This window comes from Leopardus geoffroyi, chromosome B1, assembly GCF_018350155.1.
Source record: "Leopardus geoffroyi isolate Oge1 chromosome B1, O.geoffroyi_Oge1_pat1.0, whole genome shotgun sequence".
Taxonomy (NCBI): Eukaryota; Metazoa; Chordata; class Mammalia; order Carnivora; family Felidae; genus Leopardus; species Leopardus geoffroyi.
The window spans coordinates 143,771,465-143,798,419 of record NC_059327.1 but is presented as its reverse complement, the minus strand read 5'-3'; the positions used below and the strand labels follow the sequence as shown (position 1 = coordinate 143,798,419).

At 37.9% G+C, this 26,955-nt stretch overlaps 2 protein-coding genes and 1 long non-coding RNA gene across 10 annotated transcripts in view; 1 reads left to right on the top strand and 2 right to left on the bottom strand.

Moving 5' to 3' along the window:
- Positions 1-5,853, top strand: part of ART3 (ADP-ribosyltransferase 3 (inactive)) — a 141,625-nt gene extending 135,772 nt beyond the window's left edge. For 3 of the 7 annotated variants that reach the window (XM_045473705.1, XM_045473707.1, XM_045473704.1), the window contains 5 exons: positions 873-905; positions 1,522-1,554; positions 2,438-2,470; positions 3,788-3,820; positions 5,448-5,853. In XM_045473705.1, the coding sequence (XP_045329661.1) occupies positions 873-905; positions 1,522-1,554; positions 2,438-2,470; positions 3,788-3,820; positions 5,448-5,587 (272 nt within the window). In that variant the 3' untranslated portion in view covers positions 5,588-5,853. The remainder of the gene's footprint in view (positions 1-872; positions 906-1,521; positions 1,555-2,437; positions 2,471-3,787; positions 3,821-5,447) is intronic. The other 4 variants (XM_045473709.1, XM_045473708.1, XM_045473711.1 and 1 more) reach the window with 2 other exon arrangements.
- LOC123595832 lies at positions 1,994-3,781 on the bottom strand. The gene is made up of 2 exons (XR_006711394.1): positions 3,668-3,781; positions 1,994-2,286 (listed from the first exon to the last, which is right to left on the bottom strand). It is a non-coding gene; the product is annotated as an uncharacterized LOC123595832 (long non-coding RNA).
- Positions 5,854-23,563: 17,710 nt separating the features above from the next.
- NUP54 (nucleoporin 54) overlaps positions 23,564-26,955 on the bottom strand; it is a 31,030-nt gene continuing 27,638 nt past the window's right edge. For both annotated transcript variants that reach the window (XM_045473703.1, XM_045473702.1), the window contains 3 exons: positions 26,523-26,642; positions 26,128-26,238; positions 23,564-24,093 (listed from right to left, as the gene is read on the bottom strand). In XM_045473703.1, coding sequence (XP_045329659.1) covers positions 23,965-24,093; positions 26,128-26,238; positions 26,523-26,642 — 360 coding nt within the window. In that variant the 3' untranslated portion in view covers positions 23,564-23,964. The remainder of the gene's footprint in view (positions 24,094-26,127; positions 26,239-26,522; positions 26,643-26,955) is intronic.

Here is a 26,955-nt window from a genome sequence, read left to right as displayed (position 1 = left end):
CATTTACTACAAACCTACAGTGTAAGTATTTCTTGGCATAAATAAGGAATTGAAGCTCAGAGGGATTAGAAGCCTGCCCAATCACAGAACTAATAATTATAATGACAATAGTACTAGACCAAGCAGACTCTTAGACCCAGCACTATTTCGTTTAAAAGCCAATGTGCTAGGACTGCCTTATAAAGATTGATTGAAGATATATGGGCCATATCATGAAAGTTCTTGAAGACCAGGCTAAAGAGTGGTCTTGCTTTGTCAGAGGATGAAGAGCCATTGAAAGGTGTTTGGGGTGGGGGGGAGTACCTGGGTGGCTCAGTTGGTTAAATGTCCAACTCTTCATTTCCACTTAGGTCATGTTCTTGCGGCTCGTGGGATTGAGCCCCGTGTCAGGCTATGCATTGGCTGCACAGAGCCTGTTGGGATTTTCTCCCTCTCTCTCTCTCTGACCCTCCCCCACTTGTGCATGTGCTCACTCTCTCTCAAATAAATTAAAAAATTAAAAAATAAATAAATAAATTAAAAAAAAAAGATGGGGTGCCTGGGTGGCTCAGTTGGTTAAGCGTCCAACTCTTGATTTTGGCTCAGGTCATAATCTCATAGTTTGTGGGTTCCAGCCCCATGTGGGGCTGTGCACTGATAGCATGGACCCTGCTTGGGGTTCTCTCTCTCCCTCTCTCTCTGCCCCTCCCTTGCTCTCTTTTTCTCAAAAATAAATAAAACTTTAAAAAAAAAAAAAAAAGGTGTTTTTGTTGATAGTTTTCTTTTTCCTTTTTTTTTTTTTTTAAGGATTGGAGATGGGGGAGGTGTAGACAGAGGGGACCATTCACAATGCAAGACAATTGATTAACACTAATATTTATTTTTGTCTTGAGGTATGATGAGCCATGAACCCACGCAAATACCTGGTAAGACAGCTTTCTTTTTTACTCTTTGGGTCCAAGTATGAGGTGAGAAGAATTCCCCCAGGCATTAAGAAATATATCTTCATGAGACTATTATTCATTAACATTTCCCTTACAGCCTACTGCTAGCCATTCTACTAAGATTTAGCTGGGGAGGAGAGTAGAGAGGACAAAAAGTGTCTTTCTTCCCTAGCATTCATACGTTCCTAGAGCAGGAAACTTAGCTTGTTAGGGGCATGGCTGAAGGCAAGGCTGCTGGGACCTGGAGGCATGCAGGCCAGCACCTTCTAGGTTCTATAGCTTAAGTTACTCAGAAAATTCAGCGTCATGAAGACGCTGACTATTCGCTTTGGCTAACATTTCAGCATCTAGAATTTCCAGGTAACAAAATACAGTCTTCTAGCATACAGACAAGCCATGGCAGAAAGCTTCTCTAAGCTTGAAGTGGATTTGCACAGTGAGGGCTCTCATAGCCATAACTTTTAAATAAAAAGCCAGGAATCACAGTGCAGTGGGAGCTTTGGCATTTGTATCACTTAAACTCATCAGACAAGAAGAGTTGGGAGAACGTACTCATTGGAGCAAACTGTAAGTCACTGAAAACTTCTTTCTCGTTTAGGAATGAAAATTCCAGAAACTTTTTCACTACCTGGTAAGCAGTGGTTGGCATATGAGAGAAGAAGTTGCCCATTTGGGGGGTTTAGTTAACAGTTGTCACCATTAGATATGCAGGGGAGCCTCAGTGCTTTGCACAAGATCACGTAAGTGAGTGAAGGACCCAGGTCTCTTAACTTACGGCCAAGTACACATTATTCCTGAAGACTTTGGTTCCTTAAGTGTTTTTCCAGTTTTATTTACCATGGCACATTTAGCCTACCAATAAAATATAATCATGAAAAAAGATACTTAAACAGTGTGAGGCTGTGGTGAGGACAAGGCTATTGAGGAGCCTTGAGCTTCTGTGACCAGAGAAACTGTATAGTGTTTCCTGTCAAGTTCCTTAGAAGGGGCTCAGAAAATATGCTTACAGAGGAGGAAAAATGTTGAAAGGCCCCCAAACTTCATTTTTTTTTTTCCTGGATTTGCCGTGTTGTGTCACACATTTATTTGGTTACAACTTTGAAGTGAACCTCTAACAACACTGATGACACACCTTGTGTGTCTACAACTCTTCAGCTCAGTGGCCCGAGTTTGCATAGTATTTTCATTGGCTCCTTTGAGATACAGTGGTTATCTGAAAGGCAGCTGCTGAGCCAGGTGTCGGGAATGAACACAGTCTGTATAGACAGACAGACCCAGCTTAGAGAAGTCTTTCCTCTGCCATTTTCACAGGGTAACTTTTCATGTAAGCTATTTCACTTTCCTGTGCTTTCCACTTCCACATCTGTAAAATGAAGAAAATTTATGTCTTGCAGGACTGATTAAAGTCCTAATGAGATAAAGTTTGGCAAAATGAATGGTAGTTTAAAATGGTTAAAATAGTAGTAAGTTGTAGCTGTCTTTATTATTATTATCTGAAATTCTTTCTCATTTAGGAATAAAAGTGGTGCAACTGGATGAAAAACCTGGTAATAAATTCTTTTTTGGGGGTGGAGGTACCATGGGGTTCTGGGTCCTTTAATATCATCATTCAGTTAGGTCAGTCTTAAGGGGGCTAAGGAAGACACCTGGGCTGCACAGCCTCTCTGATACCCCAGTATGCAAGCCAGAGGGAGAAAATATTGAGAACCCCTTTCAGTGTGAGCAGCAGGCTGCTATTATGGCTCTCTGGGCTAAGCAAAGAAAAAGATAGTTGACCGGCAACTGGAAGAGTTGGCTTCCAGCTGCACATCCATTCTATTGCAGAATGGAACAGGAGGCTTCCCAGGGTCAGGTGGCTACTGTGAGGGGATCTGTAGTAATAGGAACAGCATCATCAGAGCGGTGTGTATGAGAAGCCTACAGCATGAGACCAGTCATTCTGTGTTCCTCACTGCACTTGCCATGTCCTCCAGAGAGGCCACTAGGTTTTGCTGGGAATGTTTTGTATTGTGCTCTCTCCTAGAAAGCTGTGTGTAGTGCAAGCTTTTTAAAAGTGTCAAAACATTTACACAGGATCTCGTTTAATCGTTAAGATAAATATTGTTATTGCCATTTCAGAGATGAAAGTATGGAATATAGGAAATTTAAGGAACCTGTAAAGGACTAGAAAGAGAAAACCAGGACTCACACTTTTCAAATTTTGTTCACTTTCTGTCATGTGACACTTGTCTTCCAGCCAGATTTAGTTATAAAAAAAATATGCCTCTATCCTGGGCTCCTGGAATGGGTATTTGGCTTCAAAACTATCAAAATATGGCAATATTGTAATATTTCAATGCTAGCACAGCATTGTAATTGAGGTGGTGTATCATAGTAATGGAGAACAGAGGCTTTGAAATCAGACATTGCTACCACTGATTGCCTCTGTGATTTTGTGCAAGTTTTGAGGAACATCTGTATAATACTGATAACTATATCTACTGGGACTGTAAGAAATCTGACAGTTACATAAATCGTTTACACAATGCATGACACATAGAAAGCACTCAGTAAATAGTTGGTATTAATGTTGTACTTGGGAATCTTAGTTCAATGTGCAGAAAAAGTACTTTTTTGTAAATAAAATTTTAATTTTTCTTTTAATGGAAACACATGTACATACAAGGTAAACAAAATTTCAAAGAGCACAAGTGAGTAAAAATTAAACCCTTCCCCAACCCCACACATACATATAAGCCCAATACCTTGCCCTACAGGCCCATTCTCAGAGATAACCATGTTTGCTTAATCATTTAGTCAGATTTTTCTCTTTCTGGATATATAGATGTACAATGCAACTAACTCAAAATCTGTTTCTATTTTAGAAGACCAAAGTCAGGAAGATATCGGCAATCCTAGTAAGAAATACTTCATTTCCTTAGTTGATAAGTGTCTGATCTGCAATATAAAAGAAGTGACAAATTTATTTTTCTTCAATAACAGGAACAAAGTTTCAAGAGTTTCAGGAATCATAATAACGGAATATAATGTCATATCCAAATGCTTATTGTGTGTATATGGTGGGAGCAACTGGGCTTTATTTCTTAAGCAGTCATTTTCAACTGTGTTCTGTTTAGAGTGGTGGTTCTCAACCCTATCAACCCACTTCTCCCTTTTTATAACAAGTATTTATAAAGCCTTTATACTATCCTGAAGTACCATTCATAGATAAGAAGACCCACCTGCACCCATAAAAATATCAGTATAATTTTTTAATTATAATTTATAACAAAATTATGTACATTTCAATATGTAAGTGCCTACGTTATACTAAAAGACATAATGGACAGATGATTGTATTTACTTAACACAAATTGGATTTAAGAGAAGACTGGAAGCTATTCTATGCAAGTATAAGAAAATGAAAGAGAAGAAGTAGAAACTAGATGGAAACTAATGTTTATTAAAACTATCCAAAAATACTTTGTTTCTACATAAAATTGATTTTGGTTCTGGGTTTAAGCATTATGAATAGATTATTAACTTACATGTGTGTCTGGCAGTGCATTTGAAGTTTGTGTGGAAGTGGGTTAATTTTTCATTGTGCAAACACTGTCCAGAGCATTGGACAGCATCCATCTTGCCTTCTGTACTTCTACCTCACTATTGTGACTATCAAAAAATACTCTGACAAGTTCCCAAACTGCCTCCTAGGGGACAGTACTGCTCCCTTGAGAACCACGGCTCCTTAGTAACAAACTAATGTATGAATACATCTGCCTCTCCATTTCCCCATCTGTATACATACAAATGCATGGCAAGTAAATTGATAATATGAGTTAAAGACTTACAAAATTTATTGCCTGTTTCTTTGTGTTAAGTGTATGAAATCTGAGTGGTGATCCCATTTGGATACTTCCTAGTTCTCCCTTGTATGGTCTAAACCAAAATATAGCCATAATTTAGTTAAGGGATAACTGAATTATCATGTGAAACATCATCCTCACACGGATGGACTGCACTGTTCCTCTTCACTAGTTCCTATGTAAGGGAAGCCATTTTCTACAGTGTTTCATGTACGGAGGGGAAAAGTTAATTTATTTTATCAGCTGGCAGGACTCAGCATTTAAAAGTGCAGCTATATTTAATCATTTATTAGTCACTGGTGGCATATATATATTAGATATAGCCTTACTTGAAATAAACACAGAATTAAACTTTACCTTGCATGTATATACAGAAAATGTAAACAGAAAATTGCTATGAAATTCTAGAGAACTTGAACAACAACAACAAAGTATGTTGTCTGCATAGATATTAAAAAGGCTGTGGAATCCTCGATGAAACCTAGAGCAGCATACCCTGATGGTATATATGAAAATGTAGCCTGAAATCTGTAATGAACTATATTTATTTCAACATTGTTTCTGGTTAGAAGTACTTTAGTTAAGTTTGTGACTCAGGCTAAATGTCTGCATGGTTTAGGTGGATAAAACTCAGTATCAGAAATGACATGTGTCAGTCACTGTGTCTTCTCATTAACAGCTCCAGGTCCGGTTCCAGTTCCAGTTCCAGGTCCCAAAACCCATCCCTCTGCATCCTCTGGCAAAATGCTCCTTCCACCATTGGCGATGTTCATCATTTTAATCATTGCTTCTGCTGTAAATCTCTTTGTTGCTCTGTAGTCTGTTACATTCTTTATTACTTAAAATATCCTGAGCGATCCCACAGGAAACCATCAAAAGGAATGATGCATTTTTCACTTTTGGTCAAAGTCACTTGATAACATGAGGACTGCACATTTGTTATTTACTTTGCAAATTCAGAGTTGGTCCAGATATGTCATAGAACTCATTTTTCATTTATTTCTATATTAATTTATGATTGCAAAAAACTCGCCTGTATACTTCTGATTGAATTCAATAAAAGAATTTAAGATTGTTGGATATAATTTCAGAATTGCCAGATTATTAAAATATCAATACTGTTAGTGATTAACATGAATTTAATTCCTGAATTAGAATTTTAAAGATTCTTTTACTCATCTTTCAGTGATCAAACTTTAACTTCAAATAGCATTATCCCTCAATCTCTTCATCTTCCCTCAATATATGAACACTTACATAAACACAGTCGTTAATGAAGTGTTTGATTTATAGTCCCTGAGTTAAATCTCATATTAACCCAGGAAAGTAGACAGTAGTGAATGAATATATGTGCTAAATAAGCAAGGAAAAATGCGGTTATACAGTGTGGTATCCTTTTCCCCAAGATATTGTGGTGGTTGAATAGTGACTTATTTAGGCCTGGGCTTTGATAACTGGCACTTGTTTACATTTTGCAATGTTTCAAAGAGGATTTAAGTCCACTTTGAAAGATCAGAGAAAAACTAAAAATGTAAACTAGGTGTTAGAGGTTCAATGTGCTTTTTTTAAAAAGTCTGTACACTTTTTCCCCCCTTGTTTGGCTTATTTTATATCTAATTTTTAATTTTTTTAAATGTTTATTTTTGAGAGTGAGAGAGACAGAGCACAAGCGGGGGAGGGGCAGAGAGAGAGAAGGAGACAGAATCTGAAGCAGGCTCCAGGCTCTGAACTATCCAAGAGACCCACACAGGGCTTGAACCCATGGACTGAGGGATCATGACCTGAACTGAAGTCGGATGTTTAACCGAGTGAGCCACCCAGACACCCTATTTTTAAAATGTTTAATTACAATTGACACAGAATATTAGTTTCAGGTGTACAACAGTGATTTAAGAATTACATACATTTTGAAATGCTTACCACAGTAAGTGTAGTTACCAGCTATCACTGCACAAAAGTTAATTACAGTATTATGGACTACATTGCCTATGCTTTGTTTTTCATCCCTGTGACTTATTTTATAACTGGAAGTTTGTACCTCTTAATCCCTTTCATCCATTTTGCACACCTCCCTGCCCCCACCTCTCTGGCAACCAACAGGTCTCTGTATTTATGAGTTTGTTTCTGTGTTTTGTTTGTTCATTTGTTTTGTTTCTTAGCACATATAAATGAAATCATATGGTATTTGTCTTTCCCTGTCTGACATAATTAGTCTAAATACCCTTTGGTTCATCCATGTCATCACAGACAGCAAGGTTTCATTATTTTTATGGCTGAGTCATATTCCATTGTATGTATAAATACCGCAACTTCTTTATGCATTCATCTATCAGTGGACACCTGAGTTGCTTCCATACCTTGGCTATTATAAACAATGCCACAATAAACTTGGGGTGCATATTACTTTGCGAGTTAGAGTTTTGGCTTGCTTTGGCTAAATACCTAGTAGTGGAACTACCGGATTATATAGTATTTCTGTTTTTAATTTTTTGAGGAACCCCCATACTGTTTTCCATCCTGGTTGTACCAATTTACATTCCCACCATCAATGCACAAGTGTTCCCTTTTCTCTACATCCTCGCCAACACTTGTTATCTCTTGTCTCCTTGGTACTAGGCTTTCTGACTGTTATGAGGTGATACTTCATTGTGGTTTTGGTTTGCATTTTCCTGATATAGTGATGTTGAGCATCTCTCTTCATGTGTATGTTGGCCATCTGTATGTCTTCTTTGAAAAATGCTTATTTAGATCCTCTGCCCATTTTTAATCTGATTGTTGGTTTTCTTGGCATTTAGTTGTATGAATTCGTTCTTTTTTTGGTGGGGGGGGGGAGGAAATTATCCCTTTATTGGATATATCATTTGCAGATACATTGTCCCATTCCATAGGTTGCCTCTTTGTTTTGTTGATGGTCCTTTGCTGTGCAAAAGCCTTTTTATCTTATGTAGTCTCAGTTGTTTAGTTTTGCTTTTGTTTCCCATGCCTGAGGGGACAGATCTAGGAAAATATTTCTGGGGCCAGAAATATATTTCTGATGTCCAGAATTACCTCTATGTTTTCTTTTAGGAGTTTTATGGTTTTAGGTCTCACATTTAAGTCTTCAGTTCATTTTTAGTTTATTTTTGTGTGTGGTATAAAAAAGTGGTCCAATTTCATTCTTTTGCATGTAGTTTTCTAGTTTTCCCGGTACCATTTATTAAAGAGACTGTCTTTTCCTTGTGGTGCATTCTTGCCTTCTTTATCACAGATTAATTCACCATATATATGTGGGTTTATTTCTGGGCTTTCTGTTCTGTTTAGTTGATCCATGTGTCTTTTTATGTGCCAGTACCATACTGTTTTGATTACGATAGATTTGTACTATATTTGTAGTATATTTGTAGCATGATACCTCCAGTTTTGTTCTTCTTTCTCAAGATTGCTTCGGCTGTTTCGTATCATTTGTGGTTCCATACAAATTTTAGAATTATTTGTTCTGTGAAAAATACTATTGGCATTTTGATAGGGATTGTACTCAATCTGTAGATTGCTTTGGTTGGTATGGAAATTTAACATTATCCTTCCAGTTCATTAGCACAGAAAATCTTTCCATTTATCTGTGTCATCTTCAGTTTCTTCATGTCATCAATATCTTAATAATTTTCAGAGTGCAGGTCTTTGACCTCCTTGGTTAAAGTTATTCCCTAGGTATTTTATTCTTTTTGATGTAATTGTACATGGGATTGTTTTCTTAATTTCTTTTTCTGATAGTTTGTTATTAGTATATAGAAACAATAGATTGTGTTTATTAATTGTGTATTCTGAAACTTTACTGAATCATTTATTAGTCCTGGTAGTTTTTTGGTGGAGTATTAAGGTGTTCTTTATATAGTGTCATGCAGGTAGTGACAGTTTCATTTTTCTTTACCAGTTTGGATGCCTTTTATTTCCTTGTCTGATTGCTGCAGCTTGGACTTCCAATACTATGTTGAATAAGTGTGGTGAGAGTTTTATTAGTTTATTAGACCACTTAATTAGTTCTCAACTAGTAACTAACCAGTTGATTAGTTGATTAGAACAACAAAATAAGTTGTCTTGTTCCTTAGAAGAAAAGCTTTCATCTTTTCACCATTGAGTATGTTCACTATAGGCTTGTCACATGTGGCCTGTTGAGGTACATTCCCTCTCTACCCGCTCTGTTGAGAATTTGTATCATAAATAGATGTTGAATTCTGTCACATGCTTTTTCTGCATCTATTGAAATGATCATATGATTTTAATCCTTCATTTTCTTAATATGTGTCGTGTTGATTTATTTGTAGATATTGAACTGTCCTTGCATCCCTGAAATAAATTCAAAATAAATTGATCATGGTGAATGATCCTTTTTTTTTTTTTTTTAACATACTGTTGAATTCAATTTATGAATATTTTGTTGAGGATTTTTGCATCTATGTTATTCTGGGGTGTTTGCAATTTTTAATGTTTTTCATACTATCTCTGTCTGGGTTTGGTATCAGGGTGATGCTGGTCTCCGAGAATGAATTTGGAATCATCCTCTAATATTTTTTTGGAATGGCTTGAGAAGGATAGGTATTAACTCTTCTTTAAATGTTTTGTACAAGTCACCTATGAAGCCATCTGGTCCTAGACTTTTTATGTTAGAGGTTTTTTGATTACTGATTCAATTTCATTACCTGTAATTGGTCTGTTCACATTTTCTGCTTATTCCTGATTTAATCTTAGAAGATTGTATGTTTCTGGAAATTTAGGTCTGTCTTCTAGGTTGTCAAATTTGTTGACATAACACTTTTTCATAGTAGTCTTGATCCTTTGTATTTCTGTGGGGTCATTTGTAACTTCTCTTTCATTTCTGATTATTTGGTTCCTCTTTTTTTCTTGAGGAGTTTGGTTAAAGGTTTATCAGTATTATTTATCTTTTCAAAAAACCATTTCAGGGGCGCCTGGGTGGTTCAGTTGTTTAGCATTCTACTCTCAATTTTGGCTCAAGTCATGATCTCACAGTTTGTGGGTTCAAGCCCCACATCAGGCTCTGTGCTGACAGCATGGAGCCTGCTTGAGACTGACTCTCTCTCTCTCTCTCTCTCTCTCTCTCTCTCTCTCTCTCTTTCTCCCTCTGCCCCTCCCCCCACTTGCTGTCTGTCTCTCTCTCTCAAAATACATAAATTAACTTAAAAAAAAACCTGCTTAGATTAATCATTTGTATTTTGTTTTTAGTCTGTATGTCATTTATTTCCACTCCAATCTATTATTTTCTTCCTTCTATTAACTTTGGGCTTTGTTCTTTTCTAGTTCCTTCAGGTGGAAGGTTAGATTGTGTGACATTTTTCTTATTTCTTGATAGGTTTAGTACTATAGACATCCCTCTTAGAACTGCTTTTGCTGCATCCCAAAGATTTTGAACCATTGTATTGCCATTTTCATTTGTCTCAAAGTAATTTTTCATTTCCTCTTTGATTTCTTTCTTGACCCATTCATTGTTTTTTGAGTAGTATGTTGTTCAGTCTTCATGTGGTTATGTTTGATCAAGTTTTCCTTGTAACAGAGTTCTGGTTTCATGCTGTTATGGTTGGAAAAGACACTTGATATGATTTCAGTTGCCTTAAACTCATTGAGATTTGTTTTGCGGCCTAACATGTGATGTGTTCTGGAAAATGTTGCCTGTGCACTTGAAAAAATGTATATTCTATTGTTGGATGGAATGATCTGTATACATCTGTTAAGTCCATCTGGCCTAATATATTGTTCAAAATCACTCTTTCCTTATTGATTTTCTGTCTGGATGATCTGTTGATGTAAGTGTGGTGTTAAAATCTCCTATTATTGGGGCGCCTGGGTGGCTCACTCGGTTGAGCGGCCAGCTTCAGCTCAGGTCATGATCTCGCGGTCCATGAGTTCGAGCCCTGCATCAGGCTCTGTGCTGACAGCTCAGAGCCTGGAGCCTGTTTCAGATTCTGTGTCTCCCTCTCTCTGCCCCTCCCCCATTCATGCTCTGTCTCTCTCTGTCTCAAAAATAAATAAACGTTAAAAAAAGTTAAAAAATAAATAAATAAAAATCTCCTATTATTGTATTATTATTGTATTAGAGATAGTTTCTCCCTTTAAGGTTTATTAATATTTGTTTAGGTATTCCCACATTGGATGCACATTTACAATTGTTAAACCCTCTTGTTGGAAAGATCCCCTTTTCATTATTTAATGCCTTTGTTCCTTCTAACAGTCTTCATTTTATTTATTTATTTACCTATTTATTTATTTATTTTTAATTATTTTAATTTTTTTCATTAGGGTAAGTGTAGTTTTTCATCCCTACCCACTACTTTCCTCAACTCCTACCCACCTACCCTCTGGTAACCATCAGTTTGTTCTCTGTAGTTAAGAGTCTGTTCCTTGGAGCACCTGGGTGGCTCAGTTAGTTAAGTGGTGTCCAACTTCAGCTCAGGTCATGATCTCACAGTTCGTGGGTTCGAGCCCTGCATTGGGCTCTGTGCTGACAGCTCAGAGCCTGGAGCCTGCTTCAGATTCTGTGTCTCCCTCCCTCTCTGCCCCTCCCCTGCTTGTGCTCTCACTCTCTCGCTCGCGCTCTCAAAAATAAACATTAAAAATTTTTTTAAAAAATGGGTCCATTCCTTGGTTTCTCTCTCTCTCTTTCTGTTTTTATTTTCCTTTGCTCATTTGTTTGACTTCTTAAATTCCACATGAGTGAAATCATATGGTATTTGTCTTTCTCTGAATGACTTATTTTGCTTAGCATTACATCTAGCTCCATCCATGTTGTTGCAAATGACAAGATGTCATTCTTGGTTATGGCTGAATAATATTCTAACATACATATATATATATATATATATATATATGTAGTGTGTGTGTATGTATATACATATATGTGTGTGTATGTATATACATATATATGTATGTGTGTGTGTGTATATATATATGTGTGTGTGTGTGTATATATATATACACACACACACACACACACCGCATCATCTTTATCTAGTCATCTGTCAGTGGACAGTCTGCTTCCCTGTTTGGCTATTGTAAATAATGCTGCAATAAACATAGGGGTGCATGTATCCCTTTGAATTAGTGGTTTTGTATTCTTCGGATAAATACCCAGTAGTGCAATTCCTCGATCTTAGGATAGTTCTATTTTTTAATTTTTTGAGGAACATCCATACCGTTTTCAACAACAGTTGCACCAATTTGTGTTCCCACCAACACAAGAGAGTTCCTTTTTCTCCACCTCCTCACTGACACGGTTTCATGTGTTTTTGATTTTAGCCATTCTGAGAGGTGTGAGGTGATATCTCATTGCGGTTTTGATTTGCATGTCCCTGATGATGAGTGATGTTGAGCGTCTTTTCAGGTGTCTGTTGGCCATCTGTATGTCTTCTTTGAAGAAATGTCTGATCATGTCTTCTGCCCATTTTTTTTTCTTTTTTTTTTTTTTTAAACATTTATTTATTGTTCAGAGACAGAGACAGAGCATGAGCAGGGGAGGGGCAGAGAGAGAGGGAGACAGAATCTGAAGCAGGCTCCAGGCTCTGAGCTGTCAGCACAGAGTCTGACGCAGGGCTCAAACTCACGAACTGTGAGATCATGACCTGAGCTGAAGTCAGACGCTTAACTGACTGAGACACCCAGGTGCTCCCTTCTGCCCGTTTTTTAATTAGATTATTTGTTTTTGGGGTATTGAGTTGGGTCCATTGTTTATATATTTTAGACACTGTTTATTGGATATGATATTTTGCAAATATCTTCTCCCATTCAGTAGTTTGCCTTTTAGTTTTATTGTTTCCTTCACTGTTGAAGAAGGTTTTTATTTTGATGAAGTCCCAACAGTTCATGTTTCCTTTTACTTCCCTTGCTTAAGAAGATATATCTAGAAAAATACTGCTATGGCTGATATCAGAAATTACTGCCTATGCTCTCTTCAAGGACTTCTGTTTCAGGTCTCACATTTAGGTCTTTAATCCATTTTGAGTTTATTTTTGTGTCTGGTGAAAGAAAGTGGTTCATTTTCATTCTTTTGCATATTTCCAGTTTTCCCAGCACCATTTGTTGAAAGACTCTTTCCCATATTCATTCCTCCTTTGTTGAAGATAAATTGACCGTATACTTGTGGGTTTATTTCTGGATTTTCTGTTCTTTTCCATTCTTATGTATGTCTGTTTTTACGCCATACTGTTTTAATTACTGCCACTTTGTAATAAAACTTGAAATCTGGAAGTGTGATACCTCTGGTTTTGTTTTTCTTTTTCAAGACTGCTTTTGCTATTCAGGGTTTTTTGTGTTCCATACAAATTTTAGGATTGTTTGTTCTAGCTCTGTGAAAAATGCTGGTGGTATTTTGGTAGGGATTGTATTAAATCTGTAGATTGCTTTGGGTAGTATAGACGTTTTAACAGTATTTATTCATCCAATCCAGAGCATGGAATTTCTTTCCATTTCTTTGCATCATCTTTAATTTCTTTCAGCAGTTTTTCATGGTTTTCAGAGCACAGATCTCTCACCTCTTAAGTTTATTCCTAGATATTTTATCATTTTTTGGTGCAGTTTTAAATGGGATTGTTTTCTTAATTTCACTTTCTGATGTCTCATTTTTAGTATATAGGACAGCAACAAATTTCTGTACCTTGATTTTGTATCCTGTGACTACTGAATTAATTTATCAGTTCTAGTAGTTTTCTGGTGGAGTCTTTAGGGTTTTCTACATATACTGTCATGTCATCTGCAAATAGTGAAAGCTTTACTTCTTCCTTACCATGGATACCTTTTATTTCTTTTCGTTGTCTGATTGCGGTGGGTAGGACTTCCACTATTGTACTGAATAAAAATGGTGAAAGTGGACATTCTTTTTTTTTTTTTTAATTTTTTTTTTTTAACGTTTATTTATTTTTGAGACAGAGACAGAGCATGAACAAGGGAGGGGCAGAGAGAGAGGGAGACACAGAATCGGAAGCAGGCTCCAGGCCCTGAGCTGTCAGCACAGAGCTCGATGTGGGGCTCGAACTCACGGACTGTGAGATCGTGACCTGAGCTGAAGTTGGATGCTTAACTGACTGAGCCACCCAGGCGCCCCGAAAGTGGACATTCTTGTCTGTTCCCTGACCTTGGGGGAGAAAAGCTCTCCATTTTTCACCATTGAATATGATGTTGGGTGTGGCTTTTTCATAGAAGGTCTTTATTATGTTGAGGTATGTACCTTTTAGGCCGATTTTGTTGAGGGTTTTTATCATGAATGGATGTTGTACTTTGTCAAATACTTTTTTCTGCATGTGTTGAAATGATCATACAGTTTTCATCCTTTTTCTTCTTGATGTGACATATCATGTTGATTGTCCTGCAAATATTGAACCACCCTTGAATCTCTGGGATAAATCCAGCTTGATCCTGGTGTATCTTTTAATGTATTGTTGGATTCAGTTTCCCAGGATTTTGTTGATGATTTTTTGCACCTATATTTATGAGAGTTATTGTCCTCTAGTTTTCTTTTTTGTAGTGTCTTTATCTGGTTTTGGTATCAGGGTGATACTAGCCTCATAGACTGAATATGGAAGTTTTCCTTCCTCTTGTATTTTTTGGAATAGGTCAAGAAAAATGGATATTAACTCTTCTTTAAGTGTTTGGTAGAATTTTCCTGTGAAGCCATCTGGTCCTGGACTTTTGTTTTTTGGGAGTTTTTTGATTACTGATTCAATTTCATTGCCGATAATTGGTTGCTCACATTTTCTATTTTTTCTTGGTTCAGTTTTGGTAGGTTATATGTTTCTAGGAATTTATTCATTTCTTCTAAGTTGTCTAGTCTGTTGGCATGTAGGTTTTTAAAAAACATTCTGTTACAATTGTTTTTATTTCTGCTGTGTTGGTTATTTCTCCTTTTTCATTAGAGGTTTTGTTGATTTGAATCTTCTCTTTTTTATGAGTCTTGGTAAGAGGTTTATCAATTTTGTTGATCTTTTCGGAGAATGAACTTTCTGTGTTCATTGATCTGTTGTTTTGTTTTTTAGTTTCTATATCATGTATTTCTGCTCTAATGTTTCTTCTTCTTCTTTTTTTTTTTTTTAATTTTTAGAAAGAGTGGGGGAAAGAGGCAGAGGGAAAGAGAATCTTAAGCAGGCTCCACCACGACCCTGGCATCATGATGTGGGCCGAATCAAGAGGATGCTCAACCAACTGAGCCACCCAGGTGTTCCTGCTTTAATCTTTATTATTTCCTTTCTTATGCTGGATTTGGGTTTTGTTTGTTCTTTTTCTAACTCCTTTAGGTGTAAGGTTAAGTTGTTTACTTGAGATTTTTCTTCTTAAGTAGGCCTGTATTGCTTTAAACTTCCCTCTTAGAACCAGTTTTGCTGCATCCCAAAGATTTTGGGCTGTTGTATTTTCATATTCATTTGTTTTCATGTAATTTTTAATTTCTTCTTTGAATTCTTAGTTGACCCATTCATTGTTCAATAGCGTGTTATTTAACCTCAATGTATTTGTGGTCTTTCCATGTCTTTTCTTGTGATTGATTTCTAGCTTCACGGTGTTGTGGTCAGAAAAGATGCATGGTATGGCTTTGATTCCTTTGAAATTGTTGAAACTTGTTTTGTGTCCTAATACGTGATCTTTTCTGGAGAATGTTCTGTGTGCACTTGCAGAGAATGTATTGTGTTCTTTTAGGATGGAAGGTTCTGAATAGGTATGTTAAGTCCATCTGGTCCAGTGTGTCTTTCAAAGCCACTGCTTTCTTGTTGATTTTGTTCAGATGATCTGTCCATTGATGTAAGTGGACATACTGTTATTGTATTGCTATGATTTCTTTTATGATCATTATTATTAACTGTTACTAACATTGTTATTAACTGTTTTATATATTGGGGTGCTCCCAGGTTGGGTGCATAAATATTTACAGTTGTTATATCCTCTTATTGGATTGTCCCCTTTATTATTATTATTATATAGTGTCCTTTGTTTCTTGTTGTAGTCTTTGTTTTAAAGTCTAATTTGTCTGATAAAAGTGTTGCTACCCCAGCTTTCTTTTGGCATCCATTTGCATGATAAATATTTCTCTGTCCCCTCACTTTCATTTTTTTTTTTTAACATTTATTCATTTTTTGAGAGACAGTGTGTGAGTAGGGGAAGGGCAGAAAGAGAGTGAGACACAGAATTCGAAGCAGGCTCCAGGCTCTGAGCTGCAGCACAGAGTCCAATGCAGGGCCCGAACATAATAGGCTGGGAAATCATGACCTGAGCCAAAGTCAGACACCCAAATGACTGAACCACCCAGGCACCCCCTCCATCCCCTCACTTTCAATCTGCAGGAGTCTTTCAGCCTGAAATGAGTCTCTTGTAGGCAGCATAGAGATGTCTTATTTTTTTTTATCCACTCTGTCACCCAGTGTCTTTTGATTGGAATGGTTAGTGCATTTATGTTCAAAGTAATTATTGATAGACATGTATTATTGCCATTTTGTTACTTGTGTGATTTTACTGTAGATTTTCTCTAATTCTTGTCTTGCTCTCTTTCATGGTTTTGGCTTTCTTAAGTGATATACTTGGATCCCTTTCTCTTTATTATTTGCATATCTATTATTGGTTTTTGATTTGTGGTTACCAGTAGGCTTGTGTATAACATCTTTTGCATATAGCAGTCTATATTAAGTTGATGGTACTGAAGTTTTAACCTGTTCTTTATTCCTGTCCTCCCCACATTTTAGTTATATGGTGTCATATTTTACTTCCTTTTTTTTTTTTTTAATCCCTTGACAGATTTTTACAGAAATATTTATTTTCACTGCTTTTGTGTTTATTTTTCATACTCTCACTTACAGTCTTTCTTTACATTCTGAGTCCCCTTTATTTCTTGTAGGACCGATTTAGTGGGCATGAACTCCTTAGTTTTGTTTGAGAAACTCCATATCTCTCCTACTCTGAATGATAGCTTTGCTGGATAGAGTATTATTGGCTGCAGATTTTTCTCTCTCAGCACTTTGAATATATCATGCCACTCCTTTCTGGCCTGCAAAGTTTCTGCTGAAAAATCCTCTGATAGCTTTAGGGGGGTTCCCCCTTGTATAGAACTATCTTCTTTCACTGCTTTTAACATTTTTTCTTCATTGCTATTTTTTGCCAGCTTAATTACTGTGTGTCTTGGTGTAGACCTCCTTGGGTTGGAGAGAGTGGGAATCTATGCCTCCTGGATCTGGGTATCTGTTTCCTTCCCCAAATTAGGGAAGTTTTCAGCTGTTATTTCTTCAGATAAATGTTCTGCCCCCTTATCTCTCTTCTTCTCAGATCCCTCTAATGTGGATGTTATTACACTTGATAGAGTCAGTGAGTTCCCTAAGACTATTCTCAGCTCACATAATTTTCTTTCTGTCCTTTTCTCAGCTTGGTCACTTTGCATTACTTGTCTTTCAGGTTGTTAATTCGTTCCTTTGCTTCATCTAGCCTGCTATTTACTCCATAAAGTGTATTAAAAAAAATTTTTTTTTTAACATTTATTTATTTTTTAGAGAGAGACAGCATGTGAGCAGGGAGGAGCAGAGAGAGGAGGAGCAGAGAGAGAGGGAGACAGAATCCGAAGCAGGCTCCAGGCTCTAAGCTGTCAGCACAGAGCCTGATTCCAGGCTCGAACTCCCGAGCTGCAAGATCATGACCTGAGCCGAAGTCGGATGCTTAACTGACTGAGCCACCCAGGTGCCCCTCCATAAAGTGTATTTTTAATTTCATTAATTGCATTTATCTCTGATGGGTTCTTTTTTTTTAAATCTGTTTTAAAGGTTTCACTGATGTCTTCTGCTCTTTTCTCCAGTCCAGTGGGTATCTTTATGATAATTACTTTAAATTCTCTATCAGGCATATTACTTACATCCATTTCATTTTGGTCTGTTGTGGTTTGGTCCTCTTCTTTCATTCGGGAGATGTTTCTTGTCTCCTTATTTTGTCTGATTTTCTGTGTATGTGTTAGGAAAGTCAGCTACTTTCTTGTTCTTAACAATAATAGCCTTATGAAGAAGATGTCCTGTGGTGCCTTGAAGTGCAGTATCTCCTGTTCCCCAATGCCTGGTGCTTTAGGGAGTGTCTCCCATGTGTGTTATGTGTGCTCTGCTGTTGAGTCTTGGCCTCTTTTTCCTTCAGTCCAGTTGTCTTCAGAGGTTCTTTGCTTCTTGTGGGTGGCAAGTTGTGCAGTGATCTGCTTGCAAAATGAGACCTACCCCCTTGCATGGGGAACTGAGGTCCTGGAAAACGGGTGGATCAGGACAGGTGGTGTTGGCAGGGTTTGCACAGGTCTTCTCGGGGAGGGGCCCATGGCACCAGGACTCAGGCAGATGTGACTGGGGAGGGAGGATCCACCCAAGCAATGGAGGATGGGGCTTGGTGCTAGTAAGTTAGGTAAGGAGTGTCAGCACCTTGCTGGTTTTCCCAGGTGGCCATTGTTTGGGGTGGGGGTGGGGGTGGAAGAGGGAAATGGTGCCTGCCAGCTCCTTTGTTCTTGGAGGGCTCTCCCTGTGATCCTTGTCTTTCCTGGCTATGATGAGATGATCAAATCATTCTCCCTCCCATCGGCTCCCCATTGGTTTTTAACTTGATAGTTTTAAGCTGTATCTGTGTAGGCTGTTGTGCTGTTTCTTTTTTTTTTTTATTTTTAAAAAAAAAATTTTTTTTTTTCAACGTTTATTTATTTTTGGGACAGAGAGAGACAGAGCATGAACGGGGGAGGGGCAGAGAGAGAGGGAGACACAGAATCGGAAACAGGCTCCAGGCTCTGAGCCATCAGCCCAGAGCCCGACGCGGGGCTCGAACTCACGGACCGCAAGATCGTGACCTGGCTGAAGTTGGACGCTTAACCGACTGCGCCACCCAGGCGCCCCCGTTGTGCTGTTTCTAATGTCCTAATGCCATCCAGGCTTTCTGCGCTGAACCCACTGATTTTTCAAATTTTAGGCTTTAAGTCCTGCTGGTTTTAAGAACTCAAAATATTCAGCACCTTTGACTGTTAGAGGCAAATATTATGGAGATTTGTCCTCCTCATTCATGGGCTCCCTGGTGTGAAAGTCTGTTTTCCGGCTTTCTCTACACCACCAGCTGTGTGGATGGGCATGGTCCGTTTTGCTCCTAGACCACATCTTCACTCTTCTTTGATGTGGCCTGTTCCCTGCCTTAGTTGTGGAGTTTGTCCTGCCAAGTCGTCAGGTCATTTTCTGGGTTATTTATTCTGATATGGGTGTTATCTAATTGTATCTGGGGGACTAAGGAAGCTCAAGGTCCTCTTACTCCCCCATCTTCCCAGCCTATAGTCTTTAAAGTCTACTTCATCTGACATATGTATTGGTACCCTGGTGTGTTTTTTGGGTGAGGAGGGCTCCTTTTGCATGGAATATCCTTTTCTTGCCCTTCAGTTTCAGTCTGTATGTCTTTAGGTCTGAAGTGAATATCTTGTAGGCAACATGTAAGTGGGTCTTGTCTTTTTATCCATTCCATCACCTTTTGTCTTTTGATTAGAACATTTAATCTCTTTACATCTAATTATTGGTAGGCATGAACTTAATTGCCATTTTATTGTTTTCTGGTTGTTTCATGTAGTTTTGTTCCTTTTTTCTTATCTTGCTTTTATGATTTGATGACATTCTTTAGTGTTGTGCTTGAATTCCTCTTTATTTTTTGTATATGTATTACAGGTTTTTGGTTTGTGGCTACCTTGATGTTCATGTGTAACATTCTGTGTATATATACAATATCTAGATTCTATGTAATCTAGATCTATAAGTTAATGGCCACTTAAATCCAAACATACTCTAAAAGCACTACATTTTTACTTGCCTCCTTCATATTTTAGGATGGCCTGTTTTACATCTTTTTGTGTATCCTTTAATTATTGTAGATATAACTGATGTTACTACTTTTGTCTTTTAACCTACAATACTAGCTTTATAAGTGATCTAGTACCTTTGCTATATGTTTGCTTTCATCAGTGAAATATTTTTCGTTCAGAATTTTCTATTTATGGCCTTAAAGAAGTCCCTTTAACATTTCTTGTAAGGTTGGTTTAGCTTCAAATCTAAATGATAACTTTGCTGGGTAGAATATTCTTGATTGTACCTTTTTTTCCCCCTTGTAGCACTTATAATATATTCTGCCACTCCCTTCTAGCCTGCAACGTTTCTGGTGAACAGACAGCTCATAGCCTTATGGGGGCTTCAATGTATGTAACTAGTTGCTTTCCCTTGTTGCTTCTAAGATGTTATCTTTACTTTTTGATATTTTATTTATTATGTGTCTTAGTGTGGACCTCTTTGGGTTTATTTTTTAGGGGTTTCTTTGTGCTTCCTGGACTTGGATGCCTGTTTTCCTTCCCCAGATTAGGGAAGCTTTCTACTTTTATTTCTTCAAATAAGTTTTCTGGCTCTTTCTCTCCTCTTTTGGGATCCCTATAACACAAATGTTAGTACACTTGTTGTTGCAGAGCTCACTTAATCTTAACTTCATTTAAATTTTTTTTCTTTTTGCTGTTCAGCTTCAGTGGTTTCTGCTACCCTGTCTTCTAGATTAGTGATCTGTACTGCATCCTCTAACGTGCTGTTGATTCCCTCTAATGTATTTTTTATTTCAGTACTGAATTCTTCACCTCTTATTGGTTGTTATATTTTCTATTTCTTTGTTGAAGTTCTGAGTTCATCCACTCTTGTCTAAAGTCCAGTGAACATCTTTATCACCATGACTTTGAACTCAAGTAGATTGCTGTTTCATGTAGTTTTTTTCTGAGGTTTGTTTTCTTTCATTGTCTCATTTTGTCTGACTCTGTTTCTGAGTGTTAGGTAGGTCAACTGCATCTCCTGGTCTTGAAAGTAGTGACCTTATATAGAAGTCATCCTTTGGGGTCCAGTAGCATAGTCCCTTTGGTCACCAGAACCAGGCATTCTGAGGGTGTCCCGTGTGGGCTGCATGCACCCTCCTGTTGTGACTGGGCCAGGACAGCTGAGGGTGTACTGGTGGGTGGTGCTGGCCCCCAGCACAGGTGGATGTGAGGCCCGGCTGCCGCTGCTGCAGGTACACTGGTGGGCAGGGCTGCTGCAATGACTGGTCATGACTGCTGTGGGCAGACTGGTGTGCAGGGCTCGTCCCCTGCTTGGCTGGCTAAGAGGTGTGGCAGTAGCTGTAATGGGTGTGCTGATGGAGTGGGGTTAGTTCCTGGTACGGCTGGCTGCAACTGCTGCATGTGTGGTGGAAGACAGGGCTTGGTCCTTCCCCCACTTTCCTGGGGCAGGATAGGTTTTGGAGGGGCACAGGGCTACAAGGAGGCTGCCTGCTGAGTTTTGCTTGGTGGGAGCTACTGTCAAAGAGAGCCTGCTGGGGCAGGTCCACAGGAGAACACCAGGGCTAGGTAAGCAGTAATAGCCAAGTAGATGGAGTATAAATACTAGCTCCTGCCAGCGGCTGGCCAGCTAGGCTTAAAGAGGAGGGCAAGAAAAATTGTGTGCACCAGCATGTCCATTCATGGAGAAAGGGTCTACGGAACCCTTCCCCTCCAGCACGTAGCCTGAAATTAGTCAATAAAGACTTCAGATACAAGCCAGACACTTTAAACTGCTGCCTCTGTTTTGGTCTTGAACCTAATGATACAGGGTTCTGGCTCTTTAAGAGTGGAATGGGTTTCCTGTTGCCCTCCCAAGTGTCCCAGAGAGAAGTCCTGCTGATTTTCAAAGCCAGATGTTATGGGGGCTCATGTTCCCAGTGCATGTCTCCAGGGCTGGAAGCACTCCATGTGTCCCATGTGGGGTCTGATCCCCTCACTCCTCAGGGAAGACCTCCATTCCTTGTGGGTCACCACACTAGCTGTTTGGTTCTCAGGTTCATCTTCGCCTCCCGAACCCTTCTCAGTGTGGTTTTTTTATATCCCTAGCTGCAGGAGAGCCGTTTTGCTAGTCTTCAGGTCATTTTCAGAGTTAGTTGCATCCTCAGTGTGTCTGTGGGAGGAGGTGGGCCTGGGATCCTCCTGTGTGGTCATCTTCCCTGCAGTCTCAGTGTGCTTTCTTCTGTTCGCCTCTGTTCATGTTCAGAATTTTGAGTCGACTGTCTGCAAGAACTGTTAGCCCGTTGAAGATTAAACACAGAACTTGTATAAATAGTGCTGGAGAATACAGCTTAGTCCTAAGGCCAAACTGGGTCCTTCCTCCTCCTACCCACCCAAACTGGAACTTGACTTACTTGCTTGGACCACACCTGTAGTTTGACCAAGTCCAGTTATCTAACAGCCTATATGAATAAGGGTAATAAGCCTGCCTTAACACGTGAAGTTAGTGGGATTGAAACTTGGGAGGCTGACTGGCCCTGTCTAGGAGTATTTACCTTGTGAAATTAGCCTAAGAGTATCAGAGCACAAAAAACGAAAGGCCAAAGAAGTGAACATAGCACGCGTGACTTGCAGTCTGTCCACTAGAGTATGTGGCTCAGTGAGTAACAATTCTCATCAGTTACATCAACAACTCTCCCTACTGTAGGAGGGTATACAGAGGGCCAGAAACTCCTTCCATACTCTGCTACATGGATGAGGATGGGACTGACTGCCTGTTTTCTGGCTGAGGAAGAAAACACAGGAAAATAGACAAATTCCTCTTTTGGGACTGTTGGAATTGCCACAATGAGTAGGAAAGTATGATGGAAGAGAATATAGCAAGTTTGCATGGCATTAACGTGGCAAAAGTGGCTGGAAATTTTCAGCACCTAACTTGGAAAGAATCATTTTTGAAGTTCCCAGTCTTCTACACAACTTTAACCTAGTTTACAGCTGGACAGAACTTCCTTCAGTGAGATGTGAGAGGATGGCCTCTTGATAAGTATCACATCCCTCACCATCCCCATAAACACAGTGTGGCAAGATTCATGGGCCTGTTTCTCAAAACACTTCTCATTACAAGCCAAAGCACGACGGAAATGAAAAGTTGAAGCACTACAAGAGGGGTCAACATACAGCCCAGGGGTGAAGTTTGTAGTCAGAAATTGTTCAAAATAATCTGTTAAAAAAAAAAAAATCATTTCATATCATGATGTCTAATTCAGATTTTTCTAGTGTTTTCAGTTCCGAATGATACATTAAGGAATTTTTTTAATGTTTATTTTTGAGAGAGCACAAGAGAGGCAGGAGCAGAAAGAGGGGGACAGAGGATCTAAAGCTGGCTCTGCACTGACAGGCTGACAGCAATGAGCTGGATGTGGGGCTTGAACTCGCAAACCGCATGATCATGACCTGAGCCAAAGTCAGATGCTCAACTGCACTGAGCCACCCAGGTGCCCCAGGGGATTCTTTACCATAGATGATACTTGAAATAAGTTTTACTTGCCATAACCTAGTAAAACTAGGTCAGCATTGATACATTTTCCTTAGGAGGGAAAAATCAAACTCAAGACTAGAATTCTTAAATTGCGGTTATGATTTAATACTTGTGAGGACATGGTTATTTTCCCAGAGCCAAATAAAGCATCAGACAGAATTATATAAAAGTAATTACAATCAAGAATTTATTTGTTTTCATCATTTTTTTAAGAAATAAAAAGATCTAAAAAGCAAGAAAAAGTTGCAAAAATGATAAGATGTAATTCTGTTATATCCTAATTGCTTAAGTGTATTCTGTAAATTCCAAATAAGTAAAATAATATAAAAATATATTTTCAAATCTTTATAGGATGAAAAGATAACCACAATCATTAAATACTCTTGGATTTCCTTTACTCCTCCCACAGATGAATTCACAAATATATAAAAACTGACGTACATTTACATTCTGAAGTACAAAGCTCCAACAGCCAAATAGTTACACAGTTTATTTTGTTATGTGCAAAGTAGGTATTTCATATTTACTTGCTATGGAAAGCAGAGTACAGGCTCAATGGAGAATAATCATTAAACACTGATTAGTTTTAAGAATAATGCTGTTGTCCAAACGTACAGCGGCACATACCTTTTGTAATTATGTACTTCTCTTTTACAGTAACAGCTTTCAGGTATGAATCTTTCGAAGGCTATCTTTGAACAGCTGTGAAGTGGATGTTATTTCAGATCTGATGAAAATAATTTGACAGTAACCTCCTCAAAAGCCAGGAGAGGATTTTCTTTTTCTCCCCTCCATGTGGTCAGTTTCATTCTTAAGGAAGGCCTGATGTTGCAAGAAGATACATTTCACAAACCCTTAACATAAGTTTGTGAATTGTCAACTAAAGACACCACCTCTGATGTGGATGGTTTCATTCAATCCATGTTCTACCAACTTTATATCTTCTAGGTCATCTTTTATGATGCTAATCAAATGGCTAAGGCCTTCCTGTTGTTGTTTCAAATGCTAGAAGGAATTAAAATATATATTAATGTATTAATCCATTAAACTGCAAACTATGCACAGGAAAAAGGACTTTTTCACTATTTTACTAGCAATACAGCACTTGGTAGCTGCTCTAAATAGAGTGGACATGCATATTAAAACATTTCATACTACAGCTTGTGCTAACACATTTCTATGACCTATAGTAAACAAAACAAAAAAAAATAAACAGTATTTTCCATAGAAATTGTACAGAAGATATAGATTTTTAAAATATAATGCAAGAAGGTATTCAGATATGGAGGACTAGCAAAATAATTCTGAAAACTAAAAGTTTTCATGTTTTGAAGTACCAACTATATAATGATGGTAACAGAACTACAATTGCTAACATTTTAAAGCATCCAAGTGTTAAGGCAGTTTTCAGAGCTTCATGGGTATTAACAAAATTTTTTTAAGCACTCTTTGGGGATGCATTATGGCATCTCTACAGATAGGAAAATTGAGATGCAGGTAAGAAACCCGCTCAAGGTCCTAAACTAGGTGATGAGCTGTGATCCAGTCCCAGAACAAGTGTTCATGTTATTCTAAACTTTATTGCATAATCACTCTATCAATATACTGGAATCTTTCTCAGCTAGTTTTTTGTAGTTATTTACAATGGAATATAATCAAGTGGATGTATATGTCCCAAGAACCTAGGAGCCAAACTGGATTTTAGTTGTATAATATAGCAATATCCCTTCTAAAGCACATAATAAAACTGGATTTGTAGGTGACAATTATAACCATCTAAAAATGCCCCAGGCCATGACAACAGCCCTAAGATGTTCCTCAAAATTTACCATTTTAATACCTTTAGATACAGTCACTGGTTAGACAGCTTTCATTAAATCAATCTGTATTTATACTGAGGAAAATAAACTAGAGCAGTACTTTCCAAACTTTTCACACCAGATGAGCTAAAAGTGGTTGGAGGGGTTCTGGCCATCCCAACCTCCATCTGGGTCCCCTGAGGGCTGAGGAGATCAATGATTGGTACATATTTACAATTTATATGTGACATACAGGTTGGGCATAGAGGACAGAGCAGTTACTTCTCAAATTGTACACACAAATCACTCTGATCTTAATAAAATATACATTAAGTAGGTTTGGAGTAAGGACTGAGATTATGCATTTATAATGACCTCTCGTGTGTTGCTGTTGCCACCTACAAATTGAGTAGCAGGGTGTAGGGAACTGTGGTGCCACTAACTGAATTCATCTTTTATTATAAAATATACAAAACACAAAAATACCCATCTTAACCCTTTTTAAAAACACACAGTTTAGTAACATTAGTATATTCACATTATGCAAAATCACTACAATGTGTATTTTTAGAACTTTTTCATCTTCCCCAAATCTGTACCCATTAAATATTAATTCCCCATTCTCCCTCCCCTCAGGCTCCTGGCAACGACCATTCTATGAGCTGAATTACACTGTATAAGTGTACTATATAATTATACTATATCCTTTTAAACTGGCTTATTTCACTTGGCATAACATTTTCAAGACTCATCTGTGTTGTAGTGAGTGTTAGTTTCCTTCATTTTTAAGGCTGAATAATACTCCACGGTGTGTGTGTGTGTGTGTGTGTGTGTATACATACATATATACACACACACATATATATACATACATACATATATACACACTGTATTTAGTTTATCCATTCATCTGTCTTTGAACACTTGAGTTGCTTCGACATCTTGGCTATTGTGAATGTTGCTGCTAAGAACGTATGTGTGTCCCTGCTTTCAATTCTTTAGGTATATATTCAGAAGTAGAACTGCTAGATCATGTATCAGCTAGATGTTTAATTTTTTGAGGAACTGTTTCCACAGCACTTGCACCATTTTACATCACCACCAGAAATACACAAAAGTTGTTTTCTTCACAGTCTTGTCAATACTTGTTATTTACTGTTTTTTTGGGGTAATAGCAAGCCTAACAGATGTGAAGTGAATTCTCCTTTTGAAATGTGCACCCTAGCCCTAGTGCACTTACCTGCTTGATTTCTCGTAACAGATCTGCATCTATGTAATATCTTTCCTCAGATTTGACTGCTCCAAAATGATTCTGCATCCTGATTTGGGACATCAGTTCATTTAGTCGGCCCTAAAAATAAGACCGAGTCAAATTACAACTGCTAATGACAGCAACCACTTCTAAAAGAGAATTTTTTCTTCTAAAAGGACGGGTACTACTCTTATAAAGTTGTGTAATTCTCCCTGTGTACATTATGTGAAACATTAACGTAAGCCAAAACCACATCATTAAGAATCTACTTTAAAAAAGAAGTTTTGATTAAAGAGAACAAAATACTTAATAAAAGCAAGTATACATAACTCCTCTTTTTGAAGACTGACAAATTCTAGCTCTATGGTCCTATAAATGCCTACCTTAAACTGGGTAGGTGCATTCAGTTCACACTGAATTGTATCTAGCTGAACTCGCAACTGCTCTTCATCAGCTTGAATGGCATACCCACTCTTCCTCTGAATTTCCTGTTTGATTAGGACCTATATAAAGAAAATCCACCAACAATACCAACAGAATCATGAGTCTCTTTTTAGTTATGCAAGTAATTTTCTTACAGTTATCTGTTGAAAGAAACCAGCTGAATACACTTACAGTAGGAATCTTAACAGTTTGAGAGTTGGATTAGGTTTGTCCATTTTTATTAGGCAATCTACATTAGAATATTGACATGCCTCTAATTTGTTTTTAATGACTGCTTAATTTGTCATGCATTAATAACCAATAATTTATTCAGTTATTCCTCCTATTGAGGGGTATATATTCTGTTTCTAGTAATAAACTTTTATAGAGAGA